A 13,183-nucleotide genomic window follows, 5' to 3' on the forward strand; every position below is an offset into this window, starting at 1 on the left:
CATTCAGAGCTCAAAGCACAGACTTATACTGAACAGATCTGCCCTTATGGATCAGGCACATTATCACTGATACCTAATTTTTTTCCAACATTGGGACCAATAGAGATATTGATATTACATTGGTGCGTTTCTAGAACAAATACACCCATAGAAGTAAAATTATAATAAAAGTCAAAGCATTTACAAAAAAACTTGTGTTATTTACAAACTGGTTAATAGTGACCTTAAACACATTAAGAGACAATTTTTTTCAACTTTACATCTTTCTGTAGTTTATTCCAGAGAGCAACGAACTGAAAGGATATTTTGTCACGATCAGTGTGAATCTGAGTCACAGTTAATAAAATAAAATCAGCCAAGTGCAGAAAATAACCTGACAATTTTCAAAACAATAAAACAATGTTCTTTCAGGAGCGGACAACGCTGCATGTCAATGACTCAACGCAATCTGCTGGGTTTCCTTAGATAGAAAACTTCTTATGGAAAACTTTTTTAACCAATTTGAATAATAAATCAAACTTGTTTTGGAAAAAATAGATACGTGCTTTGCTAGAACTCCATTCTCATATTCCTGATTTCTCATTCAGCTAACATGCACCAAACAAACCAGAAAATGATTCATATTGATAATGGCATGCTTTAAATTTAGCTAAAAGTACAGAACAAAAACTACTTTTACCATGATAAAGAAGTGATTTACTTCCACATACAGTAGTTTGACAGGGTGCAGTGGAGGACGGTTGTTTACAGCAATTTTCGGTAAGCTTCATAGTGTCAGACTGGTACATTACATATATCAGCGGCAAATATTAGCCATTAGGTAAAGCTTAAAACCTCAGCGTCGTCTGGATCCTCTGTACAAAGCAAAGAGTGGTACAATGCACACAGAAAATGTAAAAATAAAAGTAAATACAATGAAAACTGAACACAAAGGAATGATCCTATGTGGCAAGACTCAGATGGCAACTGTAGAAGAAAAAATACAGAAATTAGCTGAATATGACAACAAAGAACGACAAATAAAGAAAAACACAAAACCAAAACATTCTAAAAAAAAATCATGCAACAGATTTCCATCCATCCATCCATCCATCCATCCATCCATCCATTTTCTTTACACCCTTGTCCCTTAATGGGGTCGGGAGGATTGCTGGTGCCCATCTCCAGCGAGGGGCAGGGTCACCTGGACAGGTCGCCAGTCTGTCGCAGGGCAGCAACAGATTTATTAAAGAAATAAAATATGACCTTTAGAGTCCTTTGGATGTATCTATAACACGCAGGTATCATATTCCTGTGTTTTTGTTTAATAATTCATCCCTGACAAGTGCCGCCTGAGCAACACAAGCTCCTCTCTCTATCAGCTGCGTGAACTCTCAGTGGACACTGAAGCTCTCTCTCTCTCTCTCTCTCTCTCTCCCTCCTCCTCTCTCTCCTCCTCCTCCTTCTCCTCCTCCTCCCTCGCCTGCTTCCCTCCAGTATCCCGGCTCCCTCTCCTCTCCTCTGCACCTGCTCCTCCCCTCCTGCCTCGCTTATTATCCTCTGACTCGGATCTGCGCTCCATCCTCGCCAAGTGATGCTCCTCGGTGGCGCTTCATCGATGCACGGAGCTCCGCCGCGGTCTGGTTTCTTCCGCGGGGAAACGCTCACTGAGCGGCGGCCGAACATGGGAATTTGATGGGGGGTTTTCTGAGGGAGTGAGCCGGAGGAGGGAAGGACGACGAGGAGGCGCAGAGGTCCCATCAGAGAGCGGTGAAGGACTTGGAGCAAGAGGGGGAGGAGGAGGGAGGACTCCGGGGAAGCGGGACGCAGAGGATGGCTTACAAGCTTCACATAGTTTGATCCGGATTTCGGAGGAAAAGAATTGATTTCTTTTTTATCTTGGAGTTTCTGGATCCTTTCTGTTTGTGATGGAGTGATACAAAGAGCGCGCTGTAAGTTCAGATCCGCCATGAAATCAGTGTTTTTCAGTCGCTTCTTCATCCTCTTGCCCTGGGTCCTTATTGTCATCATAATGATCGACATCGACAGTAAAAGGGCGATCCGGGCTCCGGCGGCTGGGCGGACCGGCAGGGCGCAGCGGAACCCCCGGGGCGGCTCACCGGGAGCCGGCGGCGCCCAGAACCAGTCATCGCTGCCCATCATCTTCGCCATCACCCCGACGTACAGCCGCCCGGTGCAGAAAGCCGAGCTGACCCGGCTGGCCCACGTCTTCCGCCAGGTGCCCCGAATCCACTGGATCGTCGTGGAGGACTCGACCTCCCGCACCGACCTGGTGACGCGCTTCTTGGCCCGGAGCGGCGTGCCGTACACGCACCTGCACGTGTTCACTCCCCGCAGGTTCAAGCGCGCCGGGATGCCACGCGCCACCGAGCAGAGGAACGCGGCTCTCGCGTGGCTCCGGCAGCACCGCGGCAAGCGCGACTCCGGCGTGGTTTTCTTCGCGGATGACGACAACACGTACAGCCTGGAGCTGTTCGAGGAGGTAACCTCTCACCTGTTCATCAGCTCACATCTTCAGCATCCGTCACCAGAGAGGGGCTACTTTGATTTTAAAGATTCAAAAGTTAACTTGTATCTGCTTAAATAATAATACAAACCCACCAAAGTGGTGTTTTTCACTTGTTTAAATCAAGCTAAACTTATAACTTCTGAATTTTTCTTAGAATAAAATATAAATTATTTCTAACCCAGGTGAAAAACAATCAACTTAAATATATTTTAAATATGATATATTTCTCTTAAATACATTTCGAATATGTTACCAATTGGATGTACTTTTTAAATGTATTCGAAATTTAAATACATTTTTAAAAACATGTCAAATTTTGGTGCACTTTAATTTAAAGATCTATTTTTCTAAAATATACTTTACATTTAATATGTTTTAAATGCATTACTAAAACTTCAGATATTCCTTTTTAAAACACATTTTGCATGTAGATGCAAAAATGAATATTTTAAATGCACATTTTAAATACATTACAAATATACTTTTCAGAAGGTAGTTGAGCTGTGAAGACTGTTTGGAAGACTGTTGACTTAATAGTCGTCCAGAAGACAGTTATTGAAGAAGGGACGTTATTTCCATACATTTTTATGGAAAGTTGAGTGGAAGGAAAAAGTGTGATGGAAAATGTGCAGGTGCAAAGAAGAAAATGGGCTGGTTGGACTGTTGCCTGGTAGTCCAATGTGCTATTTTGTAAAAATAAAGATGAATTTTGCTTTTATTTTTAAAATCAAGGTCCAAAAGTCTCAATAGAAGTGGGAAAATACAGAATTAAAGTTCCTGAAGTTTTCATTTTGTGAAGATGTCATTTTGTAGTGTTGATCTACTGTTACGCTATCAACCTGTATGCTCAGGTAAATGTATGAGGATTTATTTTCCAACAAATAACAAAACATTGATTTTTCTGTTCTTAATTTGGCAGCAAATCCAGGCAGAGTTTTTTTAAAAAAGGAAAATGACACAGCATGAGACGAGAATTCACGAGATGAAGGCAGATATTAAAGTAACCTGAGTTGTCTTTAATATCTTAGCAGATCCAAGACAGCTGCAATGATGCACAGTTCCTCTGAGCAAAAATGCTATTAATTTCACACTTTTTTTAGTCATATTCAACCTGTTTTAATCTATATAGAGGCTGCAAAGTGAAGCTGTCAGATAAAAGTGAATGCCGAGTAAAAATGTAGAAATTTTGGAGCTGCTGGGTTTTCCCCCTGTGATCCTGATGGATTTTCACTGGAAGACCACAGAAACGTTTCACCGCCCCGTAAAGCGGCGCCTCTTAATAATGTAGTATGTTCAAAGTGAGAAACGGTGATGGATTTACAGAAAATGCATCAGAAGGTACTGCAGAACCACAGGAAATGCTCGTCTATGTGTTGTTTTCTACATAACAAGCAGATATTGTGTTTGCATCAAACGTAAAATTTATTTGGGTTTTAGTCAAATTTGATTATTATTAATGACATACACTGAAGCCTTCCCTGGATTTTCAATTAAAAAATTTCAGATTAAAAATGTTGGTATTTTTCAAAAGATTTTATTATATTTTACTGAGTACAAAACACTAACCTAATTGTGTTATTTTACTTTATTTGTTCTAGATTTTTATCTTACCTGCAGTAACACTTTTTTTATATTTATATATATTTATAGTCACACTTATAGTTTTTCAGTATTTTTTCTGTGTAGCCAAGCAACAATATTTTGTTGTCAAATTGTCTTTTTGCAATGACACTAAAGTCAGTCTAAGTTTCCTAAGTTTATTATCTTTCTTAAATTATGAAGAAACAAACTGGTTTCCAGTTTAATAGTGCTTATTTGTATCTATTTCACCTCTTTTTGGCATCCAGATCAATTTATTTTGGTTCTATTTCAAAATCTGAACATTTTAGACTTCTAAGCTCGATTTATGTGAACTTTTTTGTTTCTAAAAATCAAACAGGAGTTTTTTTGTCTGTATTTGCTAACCCAGCCTCAGTCTGTCAGTCACTTAAAAATCAAAACAATCAATGACATGGAATTGATTTAAAAGTTTATTTGAGATGTTGGAAATCAAAGTTAAAGGATTCAATCTAAAATCTTTTCAAAAAGTCATTTATAAGATCTTTACATTTTTGAAAATCTCCTGCATCTGGAGCAAATATTAGAGTCTGGAATCTCAAATATTTCATTAACTCTCAGTTTAACTTTTTCTATGCTTCATAAAATCAAACTCTATATTTTCCTGACTTTTCCAGATTTCATAAAAAGCCAGAATCGCTGCATTTACACAATAACGTAAAACGAAAATTTACGATTCAACTACTTCAAACCAAAAAACCGTAAACATTGTTATTGCAGCTAAAACTTATGTGTTCTTTTTTACCATTATTGCGAACTTTTTTCTAACATTTACTTCAATTTTTTACTCTTTGCAGAGAAACACTGATTTTAGTTGTTTTAAAACAATGTTAGCTTTTTTAAAAAAGAAACGGGATGCTCCTAAACTTTCCACACCATAACTACTTGTGTTTTTAGTTTCCTAATTGCTGAAATTGTCTGTTTTGATTCTACCAGCTGACCAACAGTGAGCAGCAACATGTGGGGGAAGGGCATGCTCCATACAGACTTTGAAAAACTCTCATATAGTCTAATTTAAAGGACGCTTCACCACTGGATGGCATAAAAATTTTGCTGTTTTGAAATCGCAACTTTAAAAAAATTCTGTTTAGCTTGATATCAGTAACCTCCCTCTGCATAATTAATGATAACTGGATATTAAACCCTAAAAAAACATCTTTACAAACAGTAAACCACGCTGACCAGCTGCAGGCTGCATGAAACAGCACGATGCATCAGTATTGATCCTGCGTATTGGCAAACAACACCATGTAATCAACTCTTCATCCGAGACGGTGTTCATGCGTCGCATGTTTATGCGTCTGAAACGTTTTCACAGGCAAAGCTCCTTCCTTGTAGGTGGTGATGTGGGGTCATAGAGCTGCAGCAGATGCAACAAAACAATCTTCAGGCTCTCTTGGTTGTATAATCTGGAAGAATGGGGTTGATTGCTGATTGCTCCTCACTCTGATTGCTGCCTTTCAGCGAAAGCTGCCTCTGAACGTGGAAAAACTTTCATCATCCTCATCTACAGTCACAGAGATTTCTTTTCTTTCTTTCTTTTTTTTTTAGTTAAATAGGCTTTTAAAGTTAATTTGCTACATGTGCTGCTCTTTTTATTCCTTTCCATTGCCTGATGCAGAGGAGAAAAAGCAAAGATGCACTCACATAAAGTTGATTTGATTATCTGTTCCCTGAGTTGAGGATGTATAAATCATAAAAATGTAAAAGCTCTGTAAATCCTAAAGGATCCTTCTTTTTTTTCAATTGCAGTCCTCAATACTTTCAACAATGAATAAACCTCTTACAGTTTAGTAACCCCTTGTTCACATTGTGATTAACTATAATTAAGCTAATAAAACAGATGCTTCTTTCATTTCTACCAATTTGTTTCAAACCACTGATTTTTTCTGTGGAAATTACTTGAGAAAAACTTGGATATGTACAACTTTTTTTCATCTATTTGAACAAAAATGCAGCTTGGGAAGCTTAAATACTTAGCTGCAATGCTACTTAACATGCTATTGACTGATCTTTGCTAAGCGGCATTTAGTTTTCTTCCCGCTGTTTAGCTGAACCTTCAAAAGATAAGGAAAACTGTAGCTATTAGCTTCTGCAGTAGTGATAGCACTAAATAATATGCATATTATTCATGCATATTATGGTATATTTTGTGTAATTCTTTAGTAATCAATACATTTGCTGGTGCTGAGGTTACCACTACTTCTACAATTGTTCCAAAACTACAGTTATATTGATTCTTTGGTAGTAATTATCCTATATTTTAAAATAAAAAAATGAATAAATATTTAGGTAAATCAGTTTATATTGTGTTTTATGCATGACATACACATTATTAGGAGTGTGATTCTCTAGAGTTAAACAGGATTATGTTAATTGAACATGTGGCGAAGGAAACATCACTTCCACCAGTGATCAGGGGGGATAAACATGGATTAATTCAATCGTATTACAGGGGACTTTAAACCCAGTTTATATCCAGAGATTTACAATATGATCCAGGCAAATAACCCAGTCATATAGTCTGATTTAAATAACAATGCTAACATTTTGTGTCCCCATTTTATTTAAAGTCAACATAGACCTTTCCAGTAACCTAATAACAAGACAAAAACTGTTAACAGAACTTATAATTATGTATTGCTTATATTTTTTAACTCTCTTTTGTTGAGTTACAAAGAAAAAAATGCTAGAAAACTGGGGTAGTGTTGTGATTACTGTCATCTATGGAGCCCTTGCATGTTATTGTTTACATCCAAAAATTTCGCGTAACGCTGGAGGGATAAAAGACGATTCATTTAAATGCCATCCTCTGCTTTACTGCTATTATTAATTTAGTGTAGAGCACCACAGCAAAACGAAAAATGAGGCAGAAAAATCGGTAAACAACTCAAAACCACTTTTTTTCTCAATCTCTGTGTTGGCTACGCTACACAGACTCGTTGCCATAGCAACTGACAACAACGCCATTATATGTTTCAGGATTCAACACCAAAAAACACTCAAACATTTTCCACACAAAGTACAGAACATTCACTCTGTTAGTTTTATGATTTTAGGCTTCATGTTTATTTTGTGATTATAAGTAAGTGATCGCTGTGGTAGATTAGCTAGCGCTGCTATTGGCTAATCTACCACCGACGTGTTAGATTAGCTCCTACTGCTATTAGCTAATCTACCACCHCCSTGTTAGATTAGCTCCTACTGCTATTAGCTAATCTACCACCGCCGTGTTATATTAGCTAATTTAAACACCTGCTCTACTGATGATCTGTCAGAGTTGGTGCTTTAGGTGTTTTTTTGTTTTTTTTTGTAACTGAACCAAAACATACCAAATTCCACTTCACATCTACATGTTATGGTTATTATAGTCAAGCTGGCATAACTGAACCTCTTCCTTCTCTCTTGCTATTTATTTTTCTTAATTAAAGCTTCTTCTTGACCTTGTCATCTAGTTGTCTCAGAAAAGGGACACAGTTCTGTGTCCCTTTTACTTTATAGATAAGGCATACATTTAAGATTTAGCTCGTTATTATTGACAAGCAAAACCAGAAGTGCCATACTGGGTTAAACTTTTTGATTACTGATTCGAACCATCATGAATGATCAATAAAACCAGTGAATGAAAGTCCATCCTAACCTACAAACCTGTTGCCTCCCAGAATGCAACTCTTCACCAGAAATCTTCACCATTTTACCCTCAAAGAGCTGCAGTCTAGTCTGCTTTGACTCAAAGTAGTGCTAAATTTGGTGTCTGTGGTTTAGCTTAAAGAGCATCTGTTTGATTTGTTGATAGGACGGTGTCTCCTCTGTGTCCTCCTTCCTATTTCATTACCCTGCTCCTGTGTGCAGGTAATGGCCTGTCATAGAGAGATAATAGGCTGTCACATGGCAGTAATAACCTGTAGAAACTGTTTGGCTGCCTTTAGAATGATGAGAGTAACTTTGTGGGAGGCAACATCACATTGCTGTCTCTCAGATCATTTTAGAAAGAAAAATGCTTGGGAAAGCATTTAAGCAGCCAAGCTACTAAATTAGCATGACTACTTGCAAGTCATTGAGTCTTTATTAGTGTTGGCAGCTGTTGTTTTACTCTTTAAAACGTGTGTCACATCTTGTAAACCCATGACTATGGTGAATGTTCGGGCTCCTTTGCACTGAATGAACATCCTGCTGAGATTAGCCAGGAAGTGGATAATCTCAACCATCTTGGGGGGCTTCAGGAGAACCAAGAACGGATCACTATGCATTAGATGTGATTCACCATGGAGGGATCTGAGCATGGAAAAACATCTATAGGAAGGTGGAGCATGATGACAGAGCTCCAATGATTTGGGGTAAACATGCACCAATCTGATATTAATATCTGTATTGGTCCTGATGTTGAAAAAAATTCTACATCGGGTGTTAGTGACAATGTTCCCAATCCACAAGGATTCAATCTATTCAGTCTAACTCTATGCTTGGTGCTCTGAGCGAAAAGCATTAAATCAAACTAAATCTTCAAAAAAAAAAAAAATTATTAAATTGATTTATCAACAATATAGCTCGGTGTGTAATCAACACCAACCTATATGACACTTCTGTCCAAATGTTGCAGCAATAGCCTGACAATAATATTACTTAATCTCGTGCTTCGATATGCGACACTCTGTCTACGCTGAAGAAGATTAAACTCAGCTCTGGATGCTGGTGGTAGATTCAGTTCTGTCAAATTTATTTTATAGCTGACAAACTTAAAAAAAAAAAAAAGAAAATACTTTTATTAATTAAAGTCTGTCACCACCTGATGAACGTTTGATGAAAAACTTTATTTTTATTCATCTTATCTTATATAGCAAAATTAACATTATGTGTTAAAGTAACAGAATTATTGAACTCAAAACATTGGCAGAAGTTTAAATTCAGATATTGGATCAAAAACCCAGAATACTACAAAATGCCTAGCAACAAAAAAAAAAATCATCCAGTGTGACTGGGATGTTATTGTATGAGGAACTATTACACACTGCTTTGGTTAGCAGACGAGAAATAATTACAGATATTACAGAAATAAACGCTACCCTATGACAGCTGAATAAAAGGTGCCTGAGTCTTAGTGAGGAAAGAGAAATTAAGCAAGTAATAACATATTTTAATCACAATAAATCCCAAATGTATTTATTACTGTAATCTGTTCAAATTTTAATCAACTCTACAACTAGGTTAGTGCGGATGTGGACACAATATCATTTCTTAAATTGAGTTACCTGCTGAATGGGCCTTCAGGGAACGGTGGGATGACTTTATTGCATGCAGTGCACAGCTCTGTTGTGTCTGTGCGGATGTTTCCAGATCCTTTCTGCAGCTATAAAGTTTGTGCCGCAGGGAGCAGCTAGGATACTCACCATCAGCCATAAAGTGTGCCGGATATAAGTTCGGTGTTACACCACGTTCACTGACTCTGAAGTGGAAATAAAGGTCCAGTTTGATGCAAACAGACAACGCTGACCCATCATCCCACTTAAACAACAGTTTATTGTCTCAGTTTTTAGAAACTCTGTTGCTGGAAAGGTCAGAGCTCCGAACACGTTCGCTTACATGGACATTAATTACAAGTCTGCTGCATGTTGCCTGGATTAAACCTGCTGGCATTTAGAAAGTGCTTGACTTGCATGTCCGGCTGTAGAAGGTTAACTTCTTTCTGATTTGCAAAACAATGTGGCTACATCGCCTCTCTCAGTATTCCACTTAGCTTTAGCTGCTCACCTTTTCTCACATCTGGATGCAAATGAGGGACTCAATCATCCTCATTCTGACTTGTTGATTACATCTGAGTTATTGTCCTGGTTGTTCAGATGCTCAGAAATCTCGACCACAAGGAAATGAACAAAATGTATTAAACCATTCCTACTTTTCCTGTGTGTGAAATAGCAAATGTTTAACAGGCCTCTGCCTTCCTGATGTCTTTCTGCTGCAGTAGTGTCAGTGATCAAACAGATGCTTTTGTAATTTCTACACATTAGTCAGTACAGCTCTCAGTTTGGCATAGTCTATCAATTGCGCAGCACATTTTGTCTCAGCTGCCTTGCAGCACTTAATGGAGTTGCAGAAAATGCAGCAGTGCTCATTTAATGCAGTCACACTTTGATTGCCCCTTAGCACAGTTTGTGCTGCTGACTGCAGAGATTTAGCCACCTTAGCAAAGTGGTTATGCAGTTTCAATCACAATGCTTTGTTTTATTAAAAAATATATATATTTAAAATTATTTTGGCTACATTAAATTATACCTTAAAAGCTGCTAAATCATACTCACAACCCTGTGATTTTGCTTTGAAACACTTTGGTATCAGAATAGTTTAATTGAACAGTTTGGGTTTTGTTCAATCAATCAAGTTTATTCATGTAGTTCAGCAGCAAGACAGTTCAAAGTGCTTTACATCATAAAAACACAAAAATCAACAACTGAAACATTACAAGTAAATAAACCCTGCCTCATTTCATTTAACTTTATATTAAACCACTTTTACTGAAAGTAGGAGGTAAATTATACGGATACCAGGTGATTAACGTCTTTCCTGAACTTTAACCAACTTTCTGTCATTTACAGTTTTAGCAAGAAAAGTAAAAAAAAAACTCATTTTAATTGTAATACCTGCAGATCAGGGTATCATAAAACTGATTTGCAGAAGAATTAGAATTTCTCTGACTTCAAACAATCATATGTAGTTTCCATCTTGTTAAAGTACATCTGAGCGCGCTCCTTTAAAGTTGCAGTATCTAACTTTTATTTTTTAAAAATGGTTTACACATATTTGTTAAAATTGTCATTATGAAGGGACAGAAACAAGCAGAGAGTTTTAGCGCTGTTAATCCAGCCTGCGTACGCGCTGCTCACATCCTTTCACAAACGTTTAGGCTAGTTAGCTTCACCACTGATGATGGCGGATAAATGGTTTTCCTGTAATGGTAAGTTGTTTCTCTGCAAATTAACACATTTAGCAGCGCATACATATAGTTGATTGACAGCACTAAGACCCTCCTCCTGGCTCTGATTGGTTGTCTTTGTCTGGTAGTGGAGCATTTTTGCAGAAGGTGGTGAAGCTTGATTTTTTTCACATATCTGTCTTATGTTATACTATCACAACATGGTGACAATTTTAACAAATATGAAAAAAATATATTTTTATAAAAGTTACAACAACTTTAAAGTTTATTTCAAATCCCAATTAAGAGGAATTAGTCTTCTTCATTTGTCTGTCCAATCTGAAACATCCCACAAAACATTCGCACAAAATGAGTTTTGTTGTTTGCTCATCTTTCATTTCTCCATCTGTTAACTTCTTGGCACAGGCGCTTACACTCAGCTTCGAAACAAGCAACCAGGAAAAATTAAACCCTTCCAGTTTAGTTTCCCTCCTATCTCTTGAAAACCTGAGTGTGGAAGTGGAGGGTTTTCCGGCTGAAGGCAGAGCTGTTCAGCTGCAGGATTCTGTGCACTGGGGAACGCTTTCGTCAGAGCTCCTCTGAATAAATGAATTCCCCCGGCTCTGAAAGCTTCATAAAAGTCACCGTGACTTTTTTAGAGAGCAGGCTACTGTGGCGAATGCTCTTTTGCTCAAGTTTTATTCTGGGACAACTTCCTTGGATAGAATCATGAAGGTGAAGGTGATTTCTTTGGTCACTGAAGTCAGATTAATCTTTTAAACCAAAACGTTTAGCACATTTAGTTCCTGATGAAGGTCTAGGGGTTCAGATCAGTGAACATTAGGATGATGGAGGGTTGATATGGAGAGAAGCAAGAGAAACAGAGAGGATGGCGAAATGAGAAAAATATTTTTTTCAGAGCAATTATTGTAAAGGTGTGGAGAGAGAAGCGATGGGCTGTAATGTCAGGGAAGTGAAGCAGAAAGGAGAAACTCCTGAGTGAGAGAAATGTTTCCCGTTCAGGGCAGGAGGGCAGATAACGGTGGGGGAATAGTGCTGGGGTTATAGAAAGGCCGGGGGCTTTTAGGGGCAAGTGTGAATGCAAAAGTGCTGTTGCACACCTCAGCTCCATGTTTCTTTTTAATGGCACTTTATAAAAGTATTCACATACCAGAAACTTCTTCATATTTTGTCACAAAGCCACAAACTTTTATGGAGTTTTCTTGGGATTGGATGGAAATGTAAGAAAAAACGTACGTAGTTTCACAATAATTTTTTTGCATAAGTGTTTCCACCCAGATGTGGAAAACTTGCAGCTGTTACAAAAATATTTTTGCAAGGCTCACTTTAAACAATAATGGAATTCCAGATATCCGAGAACCATTTTTATTATTCATTAAATAAAAATGATATAACACAATAAAACACAAATGTTTTATTTTATTCCTCATAATCTTTTACTCTCTCTGACATTCTGCAGCTGCTTTTTTATTCATTTATATTCTTTATTAATTGAAGAAACCAAACTGTTGAGGCTTGCTTCACTGTTTTTTTTTTTTTCTGTTCTCAGCATGATTTTTGGTTAATTCTGCAAACTCATAAAAACTTACATGAAAAGAATGACATCAAAGCACTGGAAATATATTTATAAAAATAATATTTATAAAAAAAAGTGAGGAAATCCAGAGCATTTGAGTGGAATAATTAGGATATGTTTGAGAGAAAAACGGATATTCACAGATTCAAAGGGTCTTTGGTTGACTGACTTGACATTTTAATTGTCATGTTGGATTTCAGTTTCTTGACCCATAAGCAAGTCCACACAAAACCAGAGATCACTGTTCAGCGAAAGTTTAATGTATTTTAAAATGGTACAATCTGATTGTGCTCCAGAGGATGTGTAGGCAGGTCAGCTCAGGTTCTGTTCGGAGAAGGGAGATATTAGCAGGGACCGGAGTTGAGAGACCTTGATTGGTTCAGAGGGATAAGCTTACCGTCTTTTCGGATGGTGGTTGCGCGGAGGGAAAAGACCAGTGGTCTTCGTTACTGTACTTAAGTACAGTTTTCGTGTATCTGTACTTTACTTAAGTAGATTTAATAATGGATACTTTCTACTTTTACTCCACTACATTTTACAGTAAGTATCTGTA

The 13,183-nt window shown here is 37.6% G+C and overlaps 1 protein-coding gene across 1 annotated transcript in view; it reads left to right on the forward strand.

The window, feature by feature from the left end:
• The first annotated feature begins 1,469 nt into the window (after nt 1–1,469).
• The window catches only part of b3gat2 (beta-1,3-glucuronyltransferase 2 (glucuronosyltransferase S)), a 47,529-nt gene continuing 35,815 nt past the window's right edge, over nt 1,470–13,183 (forward strand). Inside the window, exon 1 of the mRNA XM_008430359.2 lies at nt 1,470–2,482. Within this exon, the coding sequence (XP_008428581.1) occupies nt 1,949–2,482 (534 nt within the window). The 5' untranslated portion in view covers nt 1,470–1,948. The remainder of the gene's footprint in view (nt 2,483–13,183) is intronic.

Source organism: Poecilia reticulata, linkage group LG15 (genome assembly GCF_000633615.1).
Source record: "Poecilia reticulata strain Guanapo linkage group LG15, Guppy_female_1.0+MT, whole genome shotgun sequence".
Taxonomy (NCBI): Eukaryota; Metazoa; Chordata; class Actinopteri; order Cyprinodontiformes; family Poeciliidae; genus Poecilia; species Poecilia reticulata.